Below are 25,481 nucleotides of genomic sequence, written 5' to 3' on the forward strand. Positions count from 1 at the left end.
GGTAAACTCACTTATACATATATATATATACTTCATCCACAGCGCTGGTGTACACTGTACAGGATGATAGTGGGTTTGCACGTTCTAATTCGAGCCCGATAATTTCGATTCTAGTTACTCTAATGTAATCAAATGGGGGAATTAGAGTTCGATTTACGACGTCTCTCTCAACGACCTTTGACCTACGCTTTTACGACTTAATTGATTAAGTCGTAAAAGCGGGGGTGTGCTGTATTATTATTTTAAGGATATCATAGTTCATGTACGTAAAACGTTTTCAGTCTGGCCATTATTAATCTCATCCTGTTAACACAGATACGTGTTCTGTCCTATATCCTGTAAACTATTTCGTGACAAGCAATTACTTATTCGTATTTGGCAAGATGTGGCCTTAATAAATGCGTTTTATATGACATATATAGACTTATATGTATATGTTTATAAAAAAATAAAATTGTAAATCAATGATATTTAAATAATATTAATTAAATTTTTAATTAAAACTAATGTTGCAACGAATAGTATATTCGGCCAGGAGCGTGGCCGAATAGCCGAATATTCGGCCAAACTATTCGGCTTGATTAACGCACGTACGAAAATTGGCGCAAACCGCAAACCGCATTATGGCAAGGACCCTGCTCTCTATTGGCCCGCTGTCACTACGCTTCGCCAATCGCGTTAATTCTTGACAGTTGTAGCGGACAGACACACGTCAAGGCAGTATGTGATACCGAATAGTGGTTAAATATTCGGTATTCTGCCGAATAGCGAAAAATAGGCCGAATACCGAATAGTAACCGAATATTCGTTGCATAACTAATTAAAACTCATTGTTGGTATAATTTAGTAAGAAATAAGCAAATTTCCATTATAAAATTTCTAAGAAGAGATATTAGGTATATATTACTTTTATACTATTCTTTCCTTAATTAATTAATTGATGTAAATAATGACAGACATACTGATTTGTAATTAACTTTACTTGATTAATTACAATACATTGTTATAATTATTCTTACATGACACACTTTAAATGTGTAAAAATAGCCTTTTGTCAATTGACTAACTGCTTTAATTGTAGATTTAAAATGAATATATTACAATTAAAGTCTGTCTTGAACTTAGTAATTGTAAGGCCGAGACCTCACCCCAAACAACGATCATCTTTTTTCATCGTGACCATTGTTCAGAGGTTTGACTGTATATAAAAATAATTTTCCTATCGTGTTTAAGAATAGAAATTTTTAAACATTTAGGTGAGCTTTAAATAATTATTTAATCATAATAATTAAAAATTGAATGTTGCATAAAGTGATTTCATGTATTTTATCAACTGAAAATAATATTTAATCAGAATTTTAAATCTGATTGTAATGTTTACAAGGGCATATCCATTTGATCCTCTGTATCTCTTGATACAAAACCAATCAGGTTTGTTACTTCAAAATAAAAATAAATATAATAATACATATTGCGCGACTTCAATGGCAAAATATAGTCTCAGAAACAAGAAATAAGCAGAAAAAATTTTAATTATTTCTCAGAAGCACTTGTCGAAAATTGTGAAGCACGGACATATGAATTCAAAACAACTGTAATGTCGATAATTTCTAGTGAAAATAAGAAATGTAATGATTTTTTTTATCCTTTCTTTACCTTCATTTAGAATCGCACAGCAATTTGTATAATTTGTAATCAATCTATCAATTCATAATTATCATTTATCCATTTTCCATCTTTCACAATTTAACAATTATAAAAAAAAAAACTAACGAAAAACAGCACTCTCACTGTCAAAATCCTTGATACGCCCCTGGTCCTTTAAGATTATTTTCATATCAAACCAGATCAGAAAATGGAATGAAACAAATAAGAATATTTTAAAACAAATTGGAGAATTAAATATTTTAGAAAACACGTAAAATATATTTAGTTTTATTTTAAATTCTTCCTTCTTGAGAGTAGTGCCAAGGCCTTTATCCATGCCTGTCGTGAATTCGACCAGGTTTGTAACGGAGGTGACCGGATGGTGAGGGACGTGGCCTCATATATCCGGATCAATCCATTTATAAAAATTTCTGAATCGATCCGAACACGAAATCAATTCATCGGAACAATATTACAACTGGTAACTTTATCGTCTCGATCATCCGGTTGTCACAATGAATAGCTCGGTTTGCATGACTGCATCTTGATCCTATTGGGTTTTCGTATGAAAAGAATTTGTCGGACAGATGGCCGTACAGGTGAGATGTCTGCCTATAACCGTAAGAGATTCCGATTCGAATCCGTTCTGATCTCCATAATTTAAGCTATTATGGATATTATATAAATTGCAGCATTGTTTTTCATTTCTCACCTATGATGGTTGGTCTCATTGCAGGGCAGATCTACCTGTAACGAATATTTTTCCCCTCAAAATATTCTAAGAAATATTTAAGGCAACAACCGGATGACGAGGCAGTCAGGGGAACCTGAAATTGAATTCCTAGGAATTTTTATGGGCGATATGTCTCGGATATATGTTTCTCACTACCTGGCCTCCTCCATTTGGGCTTGGCCGAATCCACGACGGGTATAATAAAAAGATACTCTTAGTGCTCATAAAGTTAATTAAAAATGCAAAAAATATATATGTAATATTTAAGATGAAAATTTCTACTTGCGCCCACCAGTGGCCGAGTGGATAAAACCACTGAACACTGGTAGTCGGTCGTGGTTTTATGCCCCACCAACGGGCTGGCCACGTGGAGTTTTTCGGGTTTTCTTCACATTAGTAACACCTAAACAGGAACCGGTTTCCCGTAAAAGACCTCTTAGGAGGTATTTATTCCTCCTTGGCATATTGCCCATGTGTCGAGTTGCCGTGTACGAACAAACCAAACGTACTTCCTGTTTTATTAATACAGTAGTTACAAAGCTAGATACATTTTCTTATTAAGTATAAAACTTTTAGATGAAAAATAAATTTCTGTATGCACAAAATTTCAGAATAGGGAATCAATCCTTCAGTCAGTCTGGCCTGATTTTGAGTCGGGTCGAATTCTCAGAAATTTCACAAGTACTTTGACCCAGATATGTCGGATCTCGCTCTCATTATCCAATTCTACACAATGGACACAAAAACAAAGGTCACATTGTGTCCTCTTCTTTTAGGAACGACTAAGGAGAAGAAAGTTAAAAAAAAAAAAATCTAGAAAAATTTCTTGTATTCATTTATGCATAATCCATTATGTCAGTATATTTATCTGATTTGATTTCTCGAATAATAGCTTTTTTTTTTTTATTTTATTTTACTCCGTCCGATCATGGGCACTAAGAAGACTTTTTAATCAAGCCCTTCATGGATTCGGCCAGTTCCACTGCAATGGAGCAGCTGGGTACAGTGGCATACCTATAACTGATATTAGGTATTGCATATTTACCCTTGTATCACTGTAGATAAAGTGTAAATCCTTAGCTACTGCGACATATACATGCGTATAAGTGCATTTGTCACATTCAACTCTTTTACCTATACTTGTTTGATTACTTATTTATTAATTTACAGAGGTAAAGAAATTAGGCTCTCTAGGTCCATATATGGTTAAACTACTAAGGGATGGAACCCGACATACTCCCAAAGAAATAAGCTATCACCTTAACCACTCGGCCATTCTAACAACAGGCTATTTAGTTGAATCTTTTAAATTTGGCATCACTTTCATTGCAATTTGTTCAAGATATCGAACGAGATTGTTTTGCTTTATTGAAGTGTATTCCGAAGAAGAAAATTTGTCACCATTTTCATATATTGAATATTGTCGGATTACTCATAAATTTTATTTCAAATTTGGTTTTAAAGTAATTTATCTAATTATATTCAACTTATTTTAATTAAAACAATGATGTCCAAACAAAGAAATCTCAAATTGTTGAGAATTCTTATCGCAATGACGAAATAACAGTACCAAACTATGAATTCCAATATTCCTACCATCGCCTATCCTCAAGCAATCGCAACATTTTCAATCGTTGCCATGGCTGGATATCAAAGTGTCAAAAATTTAATTTGTGAGATATATTTAATATTAAAACATACATTTACATATAAAATAATAATTTTCATAAAATATAACAAATGTTTTTATTTTTGGCTCTTTCTAACCCGTGGTCACTAAGAGGATCTTTTTCCATACTCAAGTGGTTCTGCCAGGCCCACACTGGGAGCTATTGGTTTTTTTTTTTTTTTTTTTTAACTCTTTCCGCCTTGTGGGCACTAAGAGGGCATTTTTAGCAAGCCCAGTTTGGATTCGGCCATATGGGCTTGGTAAATTAATTTCCATCGTTTGAATTCATTTTTTTTTTTTTTTTTACAGATAATAAAAGACGCATTTCTTCAATTAAGTCAATTCAAAACTGGATTCGGAAACATTACAATACAAATACGCGAGATGAGGTTAAAAAGTTATGTAGTTATCAGAATATTCAGAGATGCATAAGAATGAATCAATTAGTCAAAGAATCAAAAATATCACAATATAGAATGAAAGTATATGGAATTTTTAAATATTTTAATTGGATTTCTTTATTTGAATAAAATTAAATAACTTAAAAAAAACCATCCTTGTTTTTATTTTAAGGAAATTTCCGCTTTGTTGATTCAAATTTGGTGGAAAACTAAATATACTAACAAACAGATTATGCAAATTATGAAGTATGTTGAAAGCCAACGAAATCCTACAGTTTCTTTAAATATCTTAAAGTTAAAAGAGGTAATAACTGATTTATTTTATCAAGTTTTTTACTTTTGATGTCTTAATTTAAATTTTCAGCTTGTTTTTTTTAAATTTAAATACATACTTTTGTCAAGGCTGAGGTCACGCGATTAAAGTGATTAGAGCGTTTTCAGACAGAATTAGATTTTTTAAAAATTCTTTTTACCCTTTGAGAACCAAGACCGCCATTTTTAACAAGCCAATTATGAGTTCGGTCAGGCCCACAATGGCGTAAAGTGGGCCTAACGTATCGGGACGAAGCACCCTCGCAAAAGTCTAGGGTTCTCGTCGCTGGTCTCCAGAGCCGTTAAGGTGTCAGCGTATTGTTCTGGAGACTGGGTTCGAATCCGGGCGGTCGAAAAACCCCAGCATTTTTCCGGGGCTTTTTCAGAATAATAATAGTCATGTAAAATGCTATATAATATGCAAGCATTTATTTAACTTTTCTGTCATGAAATATTTTCTTGCAGTTTGTTATTATACAAGGGTTAATGTTACCTTAGGTAGCCAAAATGGCGGCTCGTCTCTAATTCCAGCAAGAAAACAGTGGGACGCACGTTCTAACCTAATCTAACCTATTGTAATAAATTACCATAATTATTAGTAATCATATTATTAGAATAGGTTAGGTTAGGTTAGAACGTGCGTCCCACTGTTTCCTTGCTGGAATTAGAGACGAGTCGCCATCTTGGCTACCTAAGGTAACATTAAACTAAAAAAGACTATCCAGCATGGACAACAACACCGGTTTTATGTGTCAAGCTTAATTACCAATACCTAGTTTGAGTTATTGAATTTAATTAATATATTGTTTTTACATTTTACAGTTTATAATAAAAAATATCTTGAAAATTTTTTGGAGATTGTTTTCTAGAGAACAGAAGGAAGAGAATGAAAATGTAAGCTTTTATTTCATTCTATGAAATTATATTATTTAAATATGAAAGAATATATATAAATATATATATATATATATATATATATATATATATTTTTTTTTTTTTGAAGATTTATAATTGCTATATATGTATGAACATAGAAATATTTGAATTAAAGTTAATTATAAAGATTAAACTGTAGTAGAAGATTACTTTATTATTTAAAGAAGATTTACTTTATTTTAAATTAATTTTCATATATCTTATATTTAATCAGCATGTTTCTTACAATCAATACAAATACAATAAATTTTACATTGTAAATCAGTAATTTTCAAGTGTTTATCATTTGAATATATTCTTAAAATAGCATTCACATGTATATACTCTGTAAATATTCTTATCAATTAATTCTATTTTTCTAACTTTGTGAAGAAATAAAATAAATTTGAATGGTAAGTGAAATTACATGTGAGGATTTTGCTTCCATATTTCATCACCTTCCAAGAAGTTTTTAAAGCGTTTGCAAACTTTTAGGAAAATAGTGATAACAGACTAATAAAGCGAATTCAAAATATCATGGCTAGTTCTTCTAGATAATTAATATAAGATAATTAAGTAAAATAAGAGTGCAGTAGACAATTGAATGATTGGTTTTTATAATTTGTTAATTTCTATTAATAATCTGCAAGAATAATTTGGTACTTTTCTGTTAACCCCGCCAATTGTAACTAACTAATCTGATGCGTGATTTTGTCTCCTTACTCACATAATACAAAGCCAGAATGGCCAATTACTTCTTGCAGTTTAAACTGAAGTACATAGTCTAAAGTCCAGCCTAGATGTTCACAAAGTACAAGGACTTCACCCTACTAGGAAAAAAGTTCCAGGATGCCACCCTGTTATGCCCTGGCACAACTACAGTGCTGTTTTAATTGCTTTTACTATTAATTTGTTTTTAAAAATTAAAGTGCTAGACTTTGAAAGAAAATCCCTACTTCTTTAGAGCTTTTTGTTTATAGCAAATTTATTAGAGCTGAGAAAGTGTATTTATATTATTACAATCATTTATTCAAAATTGAATTTAATATTATTTTACATAGGTTCAGAAAATTACTCATGATGCAGTTATTTGGTGGGAAGAAATGTTATCTTGTAAGCATCATGGAGAAGTTTTTGACAATTTAGTTATCATTCAAGCTAGATTAAAAGGATTAATGGAGAGGATAAGATTTGTAAAGATTTGTAAAATTCAAGAGGTAAATTGGGAAAACAAACACTTATAATTGATTTAGAAATCACAAAAATATTTATTATTTAATTATTTTTTATATCTTGATTGTATTTTATCATCATGATACTGCTTACAATTAATGTTGCAGTGCCTGAAACTTTGAATAAAACATTAAAACAATAATTTGATTTTATTATTATTATATTAACTGTATTATCAATCATTATTCAGCATATATTTTAGTTTGTTATATTTATATTTTTAATTTTTTAGAATGATCAAATTACAGCAAAAATTAATCTTTGGTGGGATAAACTTCTGGAACATAAGTACAGGAAACCAATTTTTAACAGTTTAATTTGTGTACAAGCATTTGTAATAGGATTCATAAAAAATTTGCAATTAAAAAAGAAAGTTAATAAAGTTGAAAAAGTAAACTATAATTTTATTTAAAAGTTTTAACGTTTTTGATAGATCATTTGAAATTCTTTTCTTTTTTTTTTTTGAATGAATGCCTTAATTACTAGTATTTCAATGTAATAACCGTTGAAAATTTTTCATATTTCTTTCATAAATATTTTTACATGTTTATAAATACAACAGTAGTAATGTGTATAAATTTATTAATAATAACACATTAATTTATTATGAAATTTTAACTTTTTACTAGAACTTTTTCAAATTTAATATGATGAAACATTCCTTTTATTTGTGGGAATATTTCTTTTCTTTACATTTAAAAATGTACTTGAAGTTAATGAAATAAAAAGAATTCATATCTTTTATATAGATAAATACCCAAATTTGTTAAAAATAATATTTTATTTCTATATCTGTTACTATCTGATTGCTATAATGAATACAGTACTTATAATGAGGTTAAAACATTCTCCATTTAATTTACTACATAACAAATTCTCCATGTTTCTCTGAGGCAGTTCATTTTAAGGAAGTTTGACTGTATAGTACCTTATGCATTATTAAAAATCAATATTGATTATTTTCATTTTTGAATTGTATATAATTATTTTTTTAAGGAAATGGCAGCTTTAAATATTCAGAAGTTTTGGAAACACTTTCAACTAAAAAAGAATGGATGCCAGATTTCAGTGAGAATTACATTAGAATTGCAAAATTGTCTTCACAAAGTAATCATTTTGCTTATTTTCTGTATATTAATTAAACAATAATCTCTTAACCAGTTAAGAAGTTTTTTTGTATAGTTATGTACTCTGTAAATTAAGAAATAAAAACAGATCAGATTGATTTCTAAGGATGGATTAGCTTCTGTGATTACTCCAGTTGAATATTATTAATTAATGTACCTTTAACCTTATTCTAATTTTTGCATAAAAACTCCATCTATTTAGCTTATTTGTGATATTTTTACAAAAAAATAAATACAAGATACATTAAATAGAAAATAGAAAAATGCCATTTAAAAATTGAAAGGATGAGCAATAGAAATTTTGACATGCAAAACTTTCAAGTTAGAGACAACAGTAACTGTGACTGACAACACAGTTAATGTGCAAGAACATAAAACAACAGGCCAATAAAATGGCAGCCAGCAGTGTAAGAAGCAAGAGCCATATAGTGTTGCCCAATTTTGGACAAAAAAACTAATCAACATCCATTAGCACATACGGGTACAGTAAGGGGACGACTGCATGAAATGGCACACAAGTTCCAAAAACGGCCATAGTTCTGTGGAAGATTCTCCATGGCATTCACTATGTATCACTAGCTGTGGAGAATCTTCCAAAGAATTGACTGTTTTTGAATTTTAGAACTCAATTCATGTAGTCATGTGGTGGGTAAAGCTTCCCTCCATGTAATTATGTATATATTATCATATTTTATAAGTTAACGGTTAGCATTGTTTTCACTAACCCTATCGTTTATAATTTTTTACTCATTTTCTAAAATATTTTTCTTGTGGCGAGCTTTGGGCGAGTGCGAGGTCACCCACCTTGTGTCAAAGGTGAGAAAGTGGATTTTCGGCATTCGAGGGAGGACTACGAGAGGAGGAATACGTGCAGAGAAGGAGAAAGTCACCGAAAAAGAAAAGAACAAGAGAGGGAGATCCAGAGTTGTGTTCGAGGACTGGAGTAATCAAGAGATAAAGTAGTTTTTTTTTTTTATTTGGATGTTTCGTCCCACCGAAGAAGTTCCACGTGGTCAGTTTATGTCCTTTGTTAATCGTAATAGACTTCCTAACTCGCCAAACAAAGAAGAGGAGTTTTCTTATAACACAACTATCCTGTACTTCCTTTTTTTTTAATCTAACTAACATTAGTCATAGTCTAATTTAAGTAGGTTTAATTGGTACTGTAATGCGATTAAAACCGATTGTGAACCAACCGCTTTCGGGGTTTGAATGTTCAATCTGCACTACACACATTGTGGACAAAAGAAAAAATTAATTGGCTTAGCCTTTGTAATTTACGTCGACAAATGAATAAAATTGTTATTACTATCGCTTATTTGTAATACGTGTGTATCCGTAATATTATTCATATAACGTGGTTTTCTTTAACCCGTCACACCACAGTCATCCCCTTACTGTACCTGTATGTGCTAATGTCCAAAATTGGACAACACCATATGGCTCTTGCTTCATGCACTGCTGGAGAGGAGCTGCTATTTTATTGGTCCATTGTCTTATGTTCTCATGCATCAATAGTGCTGCCAGTTACAGTTACTGTGACCTCTGACTTGGAAGTTTTCAGTGCCAGAATAACTACACTGTGCTTCCTTGATCACCTAAATCTCAATTTAAGTGTTTATTTTAAAGACATACTGAAAACATCAAACTGCGTGTGTGGAAGAACTCTGTTAAAAACTCTATCTTTGGAATGTGATTTTGAATTTAGCTGCTATTATGTCAAAATTTTTGCTTTACTCAGGTTGTTGTGCAATTTATGTATAAAAGGTTTTCTCTTTTCATGTTAGACAAGTTTCTAACTTATGATAGTATTTTACGTAGAAAATCCTTTAATCATTTTGTCCCTAGATTTATTTATCATTTAGACAGTTTCCATTTTGCAGAGAGTTTGTTATAGACAAGCTTTACTAAAAATAATTTATTATTTGACAATTACTTATTTATATATTTAAATCAGTATAAATGAAATATCTAAAAAATTATTTTCTACTGTTTACAGTTTAAAGAAATCCAGAAAATTGATAAAAAATTCAACAAAAGTGATATGACAAGAAACACCAAATTAATTAGAGAAGAACTTAGAATATTATCAAGTAAAAAGCTAAGTTATGGAAGACAAAGAATTTCTTTAGAGTATGGAATATAACTGTTTTTCCTGACAGTCTAATTTATTACATGAAATTAAAAACAATTATATATTTTATATAGGAAGAATGAACTGCAGCCCTATTCAAACTCTGAATTTAAACTTCAGGTCTCTGCATTTAGTAATCAATCCACACCACTTTCTCTTAATTTACAGATTTTCAAAACTGAATATTTTCTATTGGTTTTCGAGTCCACAAACAATAAGAAAAATCTTTCTAACATTATCACTTCAATTCAAACAGTTATTCGCAGATTTATCACATTTTTGAAATACAAGAAAGAAATTTATCAACAGGTAAAATAAAGCGTAACAAATTTAGTTGTTTCTTATTTATATATACGCAAAAGATTTGTTAATCAGTTTTTCAAATAATTTCCTTAATAGATTTTGTAATTTTAAAAAGTATTTTAATAATTATAGAATGAAAATGCTCAGAAAATAATCAAATGGTGGAAAGAATTAACTTCAAATTTAAATAGATCAAAGGAAAAGCTAACATATCCTTCGCAATTAGAAAAACAACCTCGTAGTGTAAAGCAGAAAATTTTTGATATTGATGGCTCCCAGACAGACAACAAAAAACAATTTATGGTAAGTACATTCTATTTGATTTAAATTTTTAAATCAAAAAGAAACATCAAAGTCTGCTGCTATTTAATGGAAAAACTTTTATGGTAGTTTTTTACAAATAGGTTGTTTCATTAGTAATAAAGATTTATTCTTCTTCACTTTTATTGAAAGTTATCTCAAAATTTTTAGTAAAATAGTAATATAAAAAATCTAAAAGTAGAATAAACAACTTTATAAGAAGTAGTAAATATTATATAATATATATATATAAAATATATTTTTGATTTGAAGGAAGACGCAGAATTAATTTCTCCAAAAGACAATGAGAGAGATGGCTCTTTGCTTTCTTCATCAGCTTCAGGTAGTTTGGTTGAAATTACATGTAGTGCAATTATGAAGGAACAAGAGAGAAAGGTATGAATGTTAAAATTATATTCTATAGTTTTATGAATAAAGTAATGAAAATAAAAACGAGCAATTATTCGTGACAATGCCAGGCTGCACATTTTTCATTATATTTTTAATTTATTTAATTTGAAACATATGCCTCCGCGTCAAATTAGTAGTGCCTTGCCCGTGTACATCATAGTTTTCCTGTTATCAACAGAGTAATGCCAGTCATTATCTAATTTCTTTTAGGGGAAAAATTTATTAATTGAAATAATGTGACTTTCAGTTTGAACCGACGTTCGTATATAGTTAATTGGGGCCTCCTGCTCCTAATCTTTCCTTATCTGGTCACGACTTTCATATAGCTAATTCCATTCTTGAGATTCAAGAAAGATCGACAGAGGGATGGACAGACGGACAACAGTGGGGATGTTTCCACAATTTTTTTTTCAAATTGCAGCCCAAAAAAAGGAAATATCCAAAAATACTAATCTTTGCTCTGCTTGTTTAGTATTGATAGTTGTTTATTGTTATTTTCTTAGCAGAAATAAAAACAAGAAATAATCCATTAACACTGCTACTACTTTTCATTAAATACCTATATTTTGGGATTATTAATAAGAAAGGTGATTAATGGAATGTTCAGATGTTTTTATAAGTTACTAAATATAAAATCTTGTTACATAATTAAAAGAAATATTGATAATAAATTGCTATTTATTTATTTTTATAAAAATACACCAAGTGATATATTCTAATAACAATTTTAATTTATATTATTAAAATATTTATGAAAGTAAATATTCAGATAATCATGCTGCTTTTGATTATTAAGTTTTTAGAAACTTTTTCATTTATTGTTATAAATGCTTGCAGCAGATAATGTAGAATATTCTTCGTTATAATTGAATCCACATTATAAACTGAAATTCACTAATGCTAAAACAAGTTTTTAAGGAAAATTAAGATTTTAAAATTTTTAATGGTCTCTATGACAAGTGACGCTATCATAAGTGAGAAAAGAGAACATCCCTTTGTGGGTATGGCTCATTAGTTTGATGACCAACATGTAATCTGAGAATTATTCAAATAAGACTGATTGGTTTCTTCATAAACACTTTCCTACACTATGGACTCGGTTGCCATGGATAGCAACTGACCCGATTTCAGATGGATGTGGCTATGATCAATGCTAAAAATTGTTAAGTTCAAACATATGTGGTTGATTTTTTTTTTTATATAGTTTGTATTCTGTATATTTACTTTTATTTTCTAATATTAAAACGTATCAATAATTTCGTTAGATTTAGTTAGATAAGTTACTGATTTATAGAACACATATTTAAATTTTTGAAACAAAAAATTGTTCCAAAGCTATTTTAGGATTCCTCTCCTAATGTGTATAATGACAAAGTCTGATGATGGGAACTAATATCCTGAAAAATGTTTAATTCTGAAATAAAATGATCAGTTGAACTCCTTAAAAACTTATTTTAGCATTAGAAAACTTTAGTACAGAATATAATAATCATAATTGTAATTATAGATAATTACAATTGTTTAAGTATTATTATGATTAATATCAAACAATTTCTGGATTACATTGGGCTATAATAATGATACTAATTACTAATCAAATGTCAAGTAATTTGGTCTAGAGGTAGGCATTAGGCATCATCTGTTGATAAATTTAATAATTATAATTAATATTTAATAATTAATTTAGAAGGTTCTGGAAGAAAAGAACTGGCTCTGAGTAGTGTGACTACACACCATATTTCTAATGTATATTTTTGTATAAATGTATATTACTTTAAAATTGTTTGTTCCCTGTCCCCTGTCTATCTTTTCTATTGTCTTATTTTTCTGGAATGTTCTTATTTTCTTATTTAACCCTCCTTCTTGGTATGTGGATAACTAATCTCTGAGAACAATAGATGGAATGCAACCCTAAGGGTGAGAAGGGTAGCACGTGGCTCATTCTGGAACAGGAACCCAGAGAGGTAAAACGGTGAAATCGGTCTCCCCAGTGCATTTTAGCCTCGCATGGTAGAGACAAGGACTTCGGGAAGAGAGAGAATGATTTGTTGTGAGGAATAGAAAACACAGTCGGCCCTTTGAACTGATTATAAAATAGTGAGAGAATTGAGCCCATTCAGGATCCCAGGAAGAAATCTCGTCTCAACATACCAACGAAAAATAGAACATTGCAACAGATTGTGGGTACCCTCTTTCTTATCTCCTGTTCTTATTCTTCAGTTTTTCTAATTAATTATTTTATTTTTATCAGTTATAAGTAGTCATAAGCACCTAGTTGTAAGTTATGTATAATTCTAGACAATTTGACGAGTGATTTGGGTAGAGGTCACCACGCAAATTTTATTATCGGGAATTGATCTTGTGTTATTTTTCATGTGAGTACTATTGTGTATTATTTAGTGGGAGAGGTATTTGTTGGCATCCTAAAAGAATCTTGTATTGCAATGATCAAGAAATAAATTTTTTTGTTATTTTATTTCTTTATCTACATTTTGCTCTATCAAATTTCACATAGGATTTGAACTAGCAACTGTTTATCGTATGGACACATTGTCAGTTAAACTAGCTGGACCTCCATCCAATCTTCACTTCCAGAACTATTAATTTAGATATAACTGTGAGAGTATAAAATGTGAGAACAAGTCATGTCGACTTGTTCTCACATTTAGTACTTTAGTGATTATTCGAAGGGACAAATTTAAAATAAGCGTGCTTGATAGAGCAGATGCTTAGCAGGGGAAATCCACTGATCTCAATAGGGACTAGACAAAGGCAACTATCCAAATAACAAGATAACCCTTTAATTTTCCTGAGAACATACAGTACTTCTAGGAAAAAAACACAGGAATGTACGGAGCCCGACAATCCAATATACCGAAAATCGTTAACATCAAATCTCCCGACAATATACTGCTCAAAATTCCCGTAATGTGAGGACATAAAACATACCAACAAATGAGTTTGAAGTGCACCTCTTCCTTTTTCTTCGTACTGGGCAGAAAACAGTTTGAAATTCAAAATATCCACACTGACATGGTTTCACAGTCTTTACTTTTCCACTTCCCAACTATTTTTCCCCGCACTTTCACACAGCACCACTACTTTGCTTCTTCTCCATCCTCTCTCCACTTCCGTTCTAACTTCTCCCCGAGACACACCCTCCAATAAAACTCCCACCCTCGGTTACACACCCAGAATTACACAACTCATCTCCACCGAGTCGGACCCGCCATGTGGCGAAGGGGGGCAGGAAAAGATGTAAGGCACAATAACTATGATGATTACTCAAAGTACTGAATAGGATGACTTCAATGCCTATGGGCTGTAACTCCCATCATGACACTTAGCAAGCTATCGCTTTACTCCAGCATGGTGTATATATACAACTATAACCTGATATAACAACATCCATTAACCTGATTTTTAGAACAATGCCAAACAATTATTTGACATTTAATTAGTAATTAGAAGCATTATTATTATATATGATTTATTCTAAAAATATAAATTTTAGTTACACAAAAATTGTGATTTAATTAATGTTAGCTCATTAAAATAAATTTTAAATTTATGCTTATAGAATTGTTTTAACAATTTATGATGAATTAAAAAGTTCTATACAAAGTAAATGAATAATCTTATTAAAGACATATATATTAAAATAGGAAAGTGAATCATTTATTGAGAGAAAATATGAAGAAATTTGGAGCATAATAATTGTGCAAACAGCTGTTCGAAGTTTATTGACATGGTTTCAATTACAAAAAGATGCAATGGAAATGACTCAGGTAACTGATTTTATAGCTTTAAACTTTGCTTTTTAAATAAAATATAATAAAATTATTACAATATTATATTTTATTTGGTGAATGTCTGAATTCCACCTTTACTGTTGAGTATCATGTTCTATTCACAATTCCTTCAGACTGGAGTGACAGTATTAAAAATTCTTTAAAGTATCCTTCCAGAGGGGAGGATTTAAAACGTTAGTCTACATATGAGTAAGGAGTTACTGGAGTTTTATTTTAGAAGGTACTTCAAAGAATTTTTAATAGTTGATTAGCATATTTCCCTCACTGCTGGTGTGCTGTTTTAGAGAGCTATCTCTTATGACAGCCATTTTCCTGGCAGATAATGCTTAGCAGCATAATTGTTTCCCAGGAATGTCTCCCTCACATTGCCACACTTCCTAGGTCTGATCAATCTCCAAATATGTTGCCCATCAAACATTTATAGGACCAGATAAGATACCATCTTAAACCATGAGCAAGTGTGAGGGATCTGGAGTGGCAGTTGCAACATTGTAAATCTGTTGCAGGATAGAATGTGGTATCTGTATGCCTCAATGTCTAACCACATTGTGCATGTATTTAGCGAAGAGAAAATCCTACAATGCACTAAAGGTTTCTTTTAAATTGTATCTTTGTTCTGCAGGAAATTTTTTTTATCCTACGATATCGTAATTGCTTATTGCCATTGTATATTACCCATTAAGCTCTATCAAATCTACATACATCTAAATCTACATACATACATCATTTCCACATAAAACCAAATAGAAAATTTTTTAACAGGGATGGAAATTTGACTTTCTTATAATAAATAAGAAATAATAATGACATTTTTAACCTGTCAGCTGCGCACTGGATAATCCGAAACAACACAGCTGTTGCGTACAGGTTTTGTGGTTTTTAAAGTGGTTTTTCGATTTGCGATATCTCACTTAAAAATTGTAGTAGATATAATCTGTTTTCAGTTTTCTATCACGTACATATTACACTTTACGATTGTTAACTTCAAAATATTATGTACGTTTAAAAAAATTAATAAAATTTAAGATTTTAAAATATTTTAAAAAAATCGTTTTTTTTATAAATTTTCCATTAATTTGTTACATACGTTACTTAGACATGTATATTTTCTGTCAAATAAAAAAAACTGCAGCTTTCTAAATCAATGTAGAGAAATAATACGGCCTATAGATTATAACGCCGATCGGCGTGGGGGGGTGGTGGCCTTTCTAAATCTAGGTTAATACACTTTTATTACTGATGATGTGTATTTGATTCTATTTATACGTTATTTAATTTATTGTACTAATAGTAGACTATAATAAGCGATTATTACTTTATTATATTAATGACTATACATGTATATCTTATGTATTACGGAAGTACCACCATAACCGGAAGTACTTTGTTTTTTGAAAGATTTATGGCTGAATGGCTTTAAAAACAAGCTTATTTGTTAAATAGGATAAACATACATAAAAATTTATTAAATTCATGCTAAAAATAGATAAGAATAATGATTTATAATTGTTTGTTTACGTTTGTAGCTGACAATGTAGCTCAAAGTTGGTATAACTTTTTCCAAGAAAGTTCCCACCCCACAAACCCAAGTCAATGCTTATTGGTCAAAGGATAGTCATTTAGCTATAATATACCAATTAGAACTTAACGGGCATGCTAAGTAGGATTTTATTGTCAAATGAACAAAAGAAAAGTCTCCCATAGACTTAACATGGAATGGAGGAGTTTCGTGCCTAAATTTAAAAATACGGGGTGGTAACAAATATCTTATTCGTTGAAACAGACTTAGTCTATGTAAATAAAAGCCAATCAGTGCTTAAATCGCCACCAACTAGTTAATTACGAAAGAAAATTGACAGTTACTCCAACTGGAGTACTCCGCAACAGTTTAACGAAAACTGGTTACTCCAATAGCAGTACTCCACAAACAACTGGTTAAGTTCTTTTTCTTGTATTATGAGAAATTGGAGTTGCTTTATAAAAAGTATGAAGTGTGTTCAGAAAGTAAAGAATGTCTGGTAATAAAAAGTAAAAAAACAGTAATAACAGAAAAATTTTATTAAGTAATAATTTAAAATATATGCTCTCTATCTCAACTTAGTAATGTCTTGCTGCTGTACATCATACTTTTCCTGTTAGCAATAGTTGTGCCGGTCATCTAACTTGTTTCAGAGGAAAATTTTTGATTTAAAATAATGTGACCTCAGGTTTGTATCAGTAATTTGTATATAGTTAATCAGGGCCTCCTGCCCCTAAGTTTTCCATATCCAGTCTTAGCTTTCATCTACATAATGCTGTTTTTGAGATTAGGGAAGGACAGACATCACTACTTATGGACTACTTATGGACGACAGTGGGAATTTATAGGTCTGCAATTTGGAAAAATTGCAGCCCAATTAGTGTAAAACCAGTTACTTCTCTACATAGTTGCCATTATATTATGTACTGCTTCTCGTGTACAATAGTCCACGAGAAGCAGTACACAAAAAAAAAATAACAGCAATAATTTTTATTTTTTTTTACGTGATTAGCGATATACAGGATTCTTTTGGATTCCAACTCTTAATGTTATACAATATCCCAAACTGGGGCGAGGAATTGAGCGAATACAGAACAAAAGAAAACTTAAAACTAAATTTATATATATACATTAATATGGCATATTGCCCCAAAAGCAATTGTCATAGCACGACACTAGTTTTTGTATTCATTTGTCATAGACTTCCATCACCAGTTCCTATGGCCAGTTAGTGACAGCTTCTTTCATCTCTCATCTGTTTCAAAACATTCCAAATCCACCCAAAAACTCTTTCAGCTTGGGAAAGAGGTGAAAATCACCGGGAGCCAGGTTGGGACTGTATTATACAGTTATCTTTCTTGAACTATAATTATCAATAAGTAAAAAGAAGTCCTTGTTTTATAAATGTTATAAGTACTCTGTCAAACGAAGAATTTGTAGTGATGGTTCATAAGAAATCATTGCTTTCAAATCACAACTTTTACAGAATATGTAGTGTCTTTAGTTTAAAATACTATATTTTTATAAATTGTTAATTGTTTTATGCTCCTTCAGCTCTTTCTTATGTCTTAGTTCTTATGTTTTATGCTCTCTCTTCAAATAAATGTTAGAGATATACATTGATGATATATTAATATTTGTGTATTTATTTTAAAAAAATCTGAGTATTAATAACTACTATATTTTTGATAGAAAATTATGACTACATTATTCGAAAATGCACAGAACTCGCTCATAAATTTTTCTGAAGTAAGTTTTTTTTTATTTTATTAAAAATAAAAATAAATTTAAATTTAAATTGATAAATTATTTTAAAATTAGGTTGAAAAAATTGATTCTGAGAATATCTTAAGTGCACTGAAACATGCAATAGAACGTCCAATTGTAAATAACAATTCCAATAATTTATGCCTGCTTCAGGATGACAAAAAAGAAAATATTACTGAAGTAAAAACTGTGAAAGAAAAAAAGAAATCATTGGATATTGACACAAGCCCATTACTTATTTCAAGATCAAATGCAACCGTAGGATCTTTTAAAGAACTGAAACAAAGTATTTTCAAGAATACTGAAAATATAAAATGTAAAAGAAAAGAGGTTAGAAAGGTTAGAAATTATTGATTATTATTATTACTGCTACATTAATTTTTAGTGTATATACAGGATTGGCTCAAAGCAGGTGTAATGCATATAAAATCATGCAGATGCCGAAAGGCATTGAAATCTTCTAAGATTTGCAGATTTTATAACAAAATACAGTTGTTCTTTATGGTGGCACAATTGTATGGCAGTACTGTTGCTTTGTTGGCAAAGTGTGCTGTGTATAATTGTGTGAACAAACAGAACGGGCTATGATTAAGAGCACAGATGAGTAGGCTGAAGCAAAATATGAGGCAAAAGCCTAATCCCAACACTCCCATGTTTATATGGAATATGCAATTTTGACTATATAGTTTATAAGACACATGTTAATAAAACAGTTTATGTTAAGTTTACTGAATTTTAGCTAAAGGACGGTGACATTAAAACTCAAGTTTGTTTTTGCTTTTCTTTAAATTCCATGACTTCCCTTGGAATTTTTAATTTAAAGTAACTCTCATTTATTTATTTCTAATCAAAATAATCAAAAAAGTTTCTCTTAACAAATATTATTTTTTTGGCCTTTTGTTTTTACCAGAAGATTCCAAGTATTCTTTACCTATACTCAATGTTTATTTAGAGCTGGCTCTGTGCATACATGTATAATTCTGTATTATAGCTTTGCACCATGCTTAGTAAAATAGATAACTATTGATAACTAGCTACACAGTAGCAAATTTGAATTTTTCAAATTATGATTTTAAGTAATTTTTAAAATATTTGTTTTGTTCTTATAAATTAAATCATCCATTTCATGTTTTAAACATGCTCATATTGAGAGATTACTATATAGATAGATTGTGAGATACGATAGTGTTTCAATTAGCCACAAAGGCAAACACACAACAAATGTGCAATTTCTTTGACAGATACTTTTGTGGATGTCAACTCTAGGCTAGTTACAATTATGTTGGCATTGCCCAAATCTGATAGTCAGTGGAACAATTACAAAATCTATATACACATTATGACACCAAATTGTGACAAGACTGTTAGTATTGTTAGCCGAGTATATGAAATAACAAGACCCTGAGAGTCGCTCGGCTTTGATAGAATAAAAAAAAAGGTTTATTAATTTCAGCGAACATAAATAATTTACAAAGAAACGATTACACACACTTACTAATTACTAATACAAATACATTTGGGACTGCGCGTAACAATGTCATCAATTAGTCCCCGCGTGCCGACAAGACAAAGAACTTATTCTAACATATCTAGCTTAACTAAGTACAGGGCCCTAGAGAAAGATAAGGTGGAAGAGAATTAAACAGAGATGATAAGACTGAAAATTGGTTCGAAGGGGTGACTGGCGGTAATAAATAAGAAAAAAAAACCTCGGATCCGTTCCTTAATAACTTTCTTTGTTTCTGTTCGTCCCGTTTTTCTCTCTCTCCGAAAAATCTTCCTTCCTCTCGCTCCTGTCCTCCTATCTCCTCTGACGTAACCCCTCGACCCCTCGGTGTCACACCCTTTTTGTTTTTATTACCGTCCAGGCCACATGTGTCGACTAACTACCGCGTGGTTAAGTAAATAGAAAACGGAAGTAAAATTGTTACTACAGGAAGATAGTATAAGGAAAGTAAAGAAAAGAAAATAAATAAGGTTTAATAAAGCCACATACGTCCCCACCAAAAGACATATTAACAATTAACAGAAACATTAATATGGAGATACACAACCATTAATGGATGATGAACTACAGTTCATCTTCCAAAGTGAAGCCGGCGATAGTCCACTTTCTGCCCCCGTAAGTTATACGGGTGGGAGATATTACCCCTCTGTTCCAGCATGGTCTCATTACCCGAATCCTTGCGGTCTCCTTGATGCTGCTGGTTATGTTGATTATACCTATTGTAGCTCGCCCGTTGCGCAGTGGGTAGGTGAGGGATGTCTTCTTCCTCTTCAATCTCCTCGATCTCTCCGGATTGTGATCCTTCGTGTCCAATTGGGATGTTACGCTTCCGTCTAGGCTCACGGAAGTTTGAGAAGCACGGTTTTAGTCTGTCTATGTGTACAACAAGTTTTTCCTTTTTATTACAATTTTGGATTTCCGCGTTAACAGGCCCCAGGAGGCGAGAGACACGGAAAGGACCTAAATATTTTGGAGAAAACTTGCCTTGCTTCTTCCCTTTCCTTAACATCCAAACTTTCTGCCCTACCTCAAAGCTCCTCACCTTCCTCCCTGTGTTGATGCGGTTACGGTTAAGTTTGTTACGGTTGCGACTTAATTCGTATGCCGATTCACGGATGCATCGTAGCTTATCCATAAGGAAATCACGATACTCCCGAATACCCGGGTAGTCATTTGTCTGTTCAACAGGGAACGCATGAGGGAATTTAGGATCAAATCCGTAAAGAAGAAATGAAGGTGACTCACTAGTAGAGGAGTGTGTAGCATTATTATAAGCGAACACAGCAGTCTGTAAGAAGGTATCCCAATTGTTGTTGCTGCCGCCTGATATTCTGGCCAAAAGGTTACTGATGGATTTGTTCACACGTTCACAAACTGAGTTCGAACAAGGGCGATATGATGTCGTAACATTGTGCTTGACGGTAAGGATGTTGCACATTTCATTAAAGATGGAGGACGTAAAATTCGTGCCCCGGTCAGAGATGATGATCTCGGGACTGCCATATCTGCAGACTATCCTTTCGAAAAACACATTGGCTACAGAGGCCGCAGATTGGTCCCTTAAAGGGACGGCTTCTGTGTATCGAGTAAACATGTCAATTATGGTGAGAATATAACGATTACCCTTATGTGTTTGATTTAAAGGGCCAATTATGTCGATTGACACCTTTTGAAACGGATAATTAGCGACTTCCGTTTCTTGAAAGGGGGCTCTTCCTTGATGTAAGTTATGTTGTTGGCAAACTTTGCAGAACTTCACGAATCTATCGACGAGTTTTTTCATCTTCTTGAAGTAGTAGTAACGGTTGATCAGGTCACACGTTTTTTCTTTGCCGTAGTGTCCGGCTAATGGTGATTCATGGAATGCTTTAATTACGTCATTAATTGCTGTTTCCCCTACACAAACACGCCTCCATTGACGTATTCCAAACCGTCCCGGTCGTACGTGGACTAATACATCACCATCTACTTGATACTCAGGAAGTATGCCACTACTCGGGTAATCATTGTAAGAGGGTGGGAATTTAATTAAATGATTTCTCATTGGACCAAAAATTCTGTCCCCAATCTGGGACTTCTTTACCTTTTTCCACAACTCTTCACTGATGCAATTAATGACATCGCTGTTTGAGGGGGCTTCTTCTCTACTACCATGTGGTCGAGACAATAAATCAGCCACTGGGTTACTCTTTCCTTGAACATGCGTAATGACCAAATCAAAATTAGATAATTCTACGGCCCATCTCATGAGGCGGTTATTGTGATTTTTCATATTTTTCACAAAGGTTAAAGGTTTGTGGTCGGAAAGCACAGTGACCTTCTGACCAAGAATAAGATGTTTAAAGTGGCGGAGGGCTAAGATTATTGAGTAGCATTCCTTCTCGATAGTGGAATATTTTAGTTCGGGCCCACGGAACTTCCTACTAAAGTAACCAATGGGAATGAGTTTCCCTTCGCTTTCCTGTTCTAAGACCGCACCAGCCCAGGTATCTGAAGCGTCCGAGTGCATGAAAAAAGGTATTTTAAAGTCGGGATGAGATAGCACAGGGGGTTTAGATAATAGTTCTTTAAATTTTTCGAAGCTTGATTGGCACTGGTCGTCCCATAAGAACTTTACATATTTTTTAGTCAGATATGTAAGAGGAAGAGCAATCTCGGCAAAGTTTGGGATAAAGTTGCGGAAGAATCCCACCATTCCGAGGAAACTCCTGACGTCTTTCACATTACGCGGGGGTTGGACTTCTTTAATCGCATCCACGTTGCAGGGATCAGGTCGTATCCCCTTACTATCGATGATGTGTCCCAGATACCGCACTTCTTTCACCATGAATTTCGATTTTTTTGGGTGCAATTTCAAGTTGGCTTTGTCTAATATAGAGATTACCTCCCTTAGGAGTTTCACGTGATCTTCAAAGGATTGGGAGAACAACACAATATCGTCTTGAAAGACGAAACAATTGATATCTATGAATCTCCCCAACAGCCTAGACATGGCGTATTGAAAATACCTCCCGCTATTCTTTCCACCTTGCGGGAGGCGGCACATCTGGAATTTTCCCCAAGGAGTAGAGAAAGCAAAGAAATGACGTGTTGATTCATGTATGGGTATCTGGAAATATCCAGACTTTAGGTCGATTACCGAGAAGAATTTGCTTCCCTGAAACTTCGTTAAGATCTCATCCACACGGGCTAGAGGGAACTCCTGGGACTGGGTTACTTCGTTAATTCTTCGTAGATCGAGAGTAACCCTTAACTCGCCGGACTCCTTCGGGACAATGTGAAGGGGGGAATTCCATTCAGAAGTACTCTCCTCGCAAATCCCCGCCTTCAGATATGAAACTATCATTTTCTTTAGTTCACTCAAATAACATTGCGGTATTCTATATTGTTTTGTATTAATTATTTGGTTACTCTTAATGATAGGTGTATGAAGAAATTCCTTAGTACCGGTCAAATCTTCTATTTTCCGTGCGAAACATCCGGGGTGTTCATTAAAGATACGCTCCACTTCCTTTTTTTCGTAGTCTTTCAAATGGGATAAATTAACCTCCATCGTATTATCGGATTCCTCCCTTCTGAATCCACAACACTGATAAAAGTCATCAATTTCGGTTCTATTCCAAGATGTTACATTCTCACCTGTTTCAATTAATACTTCCGGGAACCTGTTTAACACATCCATACCCAATACTCCTTCGTATTCGACTTCGGATGGCAAGTGCATGCAAGTCATTTGAACATTTTGAGTTCTCCCTCCTCTTTCGATCTTGATATTAGACTCCCATTCGCATTCGATAACCTCCCCACCGATTCCTCGTAGTCGTTTCCAACTCCTGTGAAGTGCACCGTTCGGTCCCCTACTCCATATCTCGCTCTGAGCGATCTTCAGGCTTAGCACGGACCTTTCCGCACCCGTATCGACCAGAAACTTGATACTGGTACCATAAGCATCACCAAGAATGAGGGGAAGGCCCTTTTTAGAGAAGAACACATTAGGGGCCAGGGTTAGCTCGATGCATGGGACGTGATACTGGCTATCATCACGCCCCGTAATTAGTTTAAATCATTTATATTCCGTTGAGGGCACTGGCGGGCCAGGTGGCGAGGATTCCCACAAATGTAACACCTTTTTAGGACAGATCGGTTCGGGCTATCCTTATTTTTATCTAGATTTCCACCCAGTCTTTCGACCAAACCATTAACAGTACTACATAACGACCCCACCATTTTTTCCAACCTTTCAAGTCTATCGTCTTCCTTTGTTTTCACAATATTCATCACACCATTCGGATCCTCATTAGCGGTTGGGTTCTTTATTTCAATGGTGTGTACAAATTTATTTTCTCTACTAACGTTACACTCGAGTTCGACCCGTTCTTCCCTCTCCGCTTCCTTAATTGCCTGATCTAAGGTCTGGGGTTCTCTCCTTAATACGTATCCCTTTAGCTGGGGCCTTAGGCCCTTTATAAATCTCTCTCTAATAATGTCATCCCTCAAGGCACCAATTTTTTCGTTATTGGAAGCGGCCTTCGACAACAGTGTATTCATGCGGATGACATAGTCACATACCGTCTCATCATGGTTCTGCTTAATACTTAAGAGTTGGTCGAGTGCATTCTTTTCCTTAAGTTCTCGCTTTTCGTAACATTGAATTAATTTTTGCCTAATTCCCTCAAAAGTACAAGGATCTTGGTCAGCCAAGCTGAAGAACGTCGATAATGGCCCCCCTTTTAACCGAGCTTGTAAGACAGCCAATTTCACTTCACTGTTCCACCCAGCCAGGCGAGATATATTATCTATGGTCTTGAAGAATTGGCGGACATTAACCAAATCACTGCCACTATTAGAAAAAATGGGAACCATTCCTAGAAACCCTGTGACTACCGGAGGGATCCCCTCACCCTCGCCTCCTGAGGATGTAGCAAGATTGTTCTGGTTACAATCATCCATAATTAATGATATAAAAATAATACAATTGATTACAAATTGTAGGGCCTTAAATCTACAGGCACGATAATACAATGCTACGTTCTATACAATAAAAACCGTATCCCGTTACTAACAGAATCCTGTCGCGGACGCCATTGTTAGCCGAGTATATGAAATAACAAGACCCTGAGAGTCGCTCGGCTTTGATAGAATAAAAAAAAAGGTTTATTAATTTCAGCGAACATAAATAATTTACAAAGAAACGATTACACACACTTACTAATTACTAATACAAATACATTTGGGACTGCGCGTAACAATGTCATCAATTAGTCCCCGCGTGCCGACAAGACAAAGAACTTATTCTAACTTATATCTAGCTTAACTAAGTACAGGGCCCTAGAGAAAGATAAGGTGGAAGAGAATTAAACAGAGATGATAAGACTGAAAATTGGTTCGAAGGGGTGACTGGCGGTAATAAATAAGAAAAAAAAACCTCGGATCCGTTCCTTAATAACTTTCTTTGTTTCTGTTCGTCCCGTTTTTCTCTCTCTCCGAAAAATCTTCCTTCCTCTCGCTCCTGTCCTCCTATCTCCTCTGACGTAACCCCTCGACCCCTCGGTGTCACACCCTTTTTGTTTTTATTACCGTCCAGGCCACATGTGTCGACTAACTACCGCGTGGTTAAGTAAATAGAAAACGGAAGTAAAATTGTTACTACAGGAAGATAGTATAAGGAAAGTAAAGAAAAGAAAATAAATA

General features: G+C 33.0%; 2 protein-coding genes across 6 annotated transcripts in view; both read left to right on the plus strand.

Annotated features, from left to right (window-relative positions):
* The first annotated feature begins 4,483 nt into the window (after window positions 1-4,483).
* Window positions 4,484-10,878, plus strand: LOC136968901 (uncharacterized). The gene is made up of 10 exons (XM_067262964.1): window positions 4,484-4,531; window positions 4,623-4,754; window positions 5,585-5,656; window positions 6,739-6,894; window positions 7,143-7,301; window positions 7,907-8,017; window positions 10,037-10,170; window positions 10,246-10,480; window positions 10,607-10,777; window positions 10,819-10,878. Exons 1-10 carry the CDS (start codon window positions 4,484-4,486, stop codon window positions 10,876-10,878), a joined length of 1,278 nt encoding a protein of 425 aa, XP_067119065.1.
* Window positions 10,879-11,085: 207 nt separating this feature from the next.
* LOC136968887 (uncharacterized) overlaps window positions 11,086-25,481 on the plus strand; it is a 75,080-nt gene continuing 60,684 nt past the window's right edge. For 4 of the 5 annotated variants that reach the window (XM_067262950.1, XM_067262948.1, XM_067262952.1 and 1 more), the window contains exons 1-4: window positions 11,086-11,170; window positions 14,851-14,973; window positions 18,209-18,265; window positions 18,338-18,622. In XM_067262950.1, the coding sequence (XP_067119051.1) occupies window positions 11,150-11,170; window positions 14,851-14,973; window positions 18,209-18,265; window positions 18,338-18,622 (486 nt within the window). In that variant the 5' untranslated portion in view covers window positions 11,086-11,149. Of the gene's footprint in view, window positions 11,171-14,850; window positions 14,974-18,208; window positions 18,266-18,337; window positions 18,623-19,524; window positions 19,628-25,481 lie in introns of those variants that run through there. The other variant, XM_067262951.1, reaches the window with a different exon arrangement.

The sequence above is a fragment of the Centruroides vittatus genome, unplaced genomic scaffold (genome assembly GCF_030686945.1).
Source record: "Centruroides vittatus isolate TY-2023 unplaced genomic scaffold, ASM3068694v2 contig_165, whole genome shotgun sequence".
Lineage (NCBI taxonomy): Eukaryota > Metazoa > Arthropoda > Arachnida > Scorpiones > Buthidae > Centruroides > Centruroides vittatus.

Bases quoted from the DNA above. Each gene is read 5' to 3' on its own strand.
- LOC136968901 (XM_067262964.1), top strand. From the start codon at position 4,484: ATGAATCAATTAGTCAAAGAATCAAAAATATCACAATATAGAATGAAA. The intron at 7,302-7,906 runs GTAAACTATAAT...TATTTTTTTAAG, and splicing joins AAGTTAATAAAGTTGAAAAA to GAAATGGCAGCTTTAAATAT. The intron at 10,481-10,606 runs GTAAAATAAAGC...TAATAATTATAG, and splicing joins AGAAAGAAATTTATCAACAG to AATGAAAATGCTCAGAAAAT.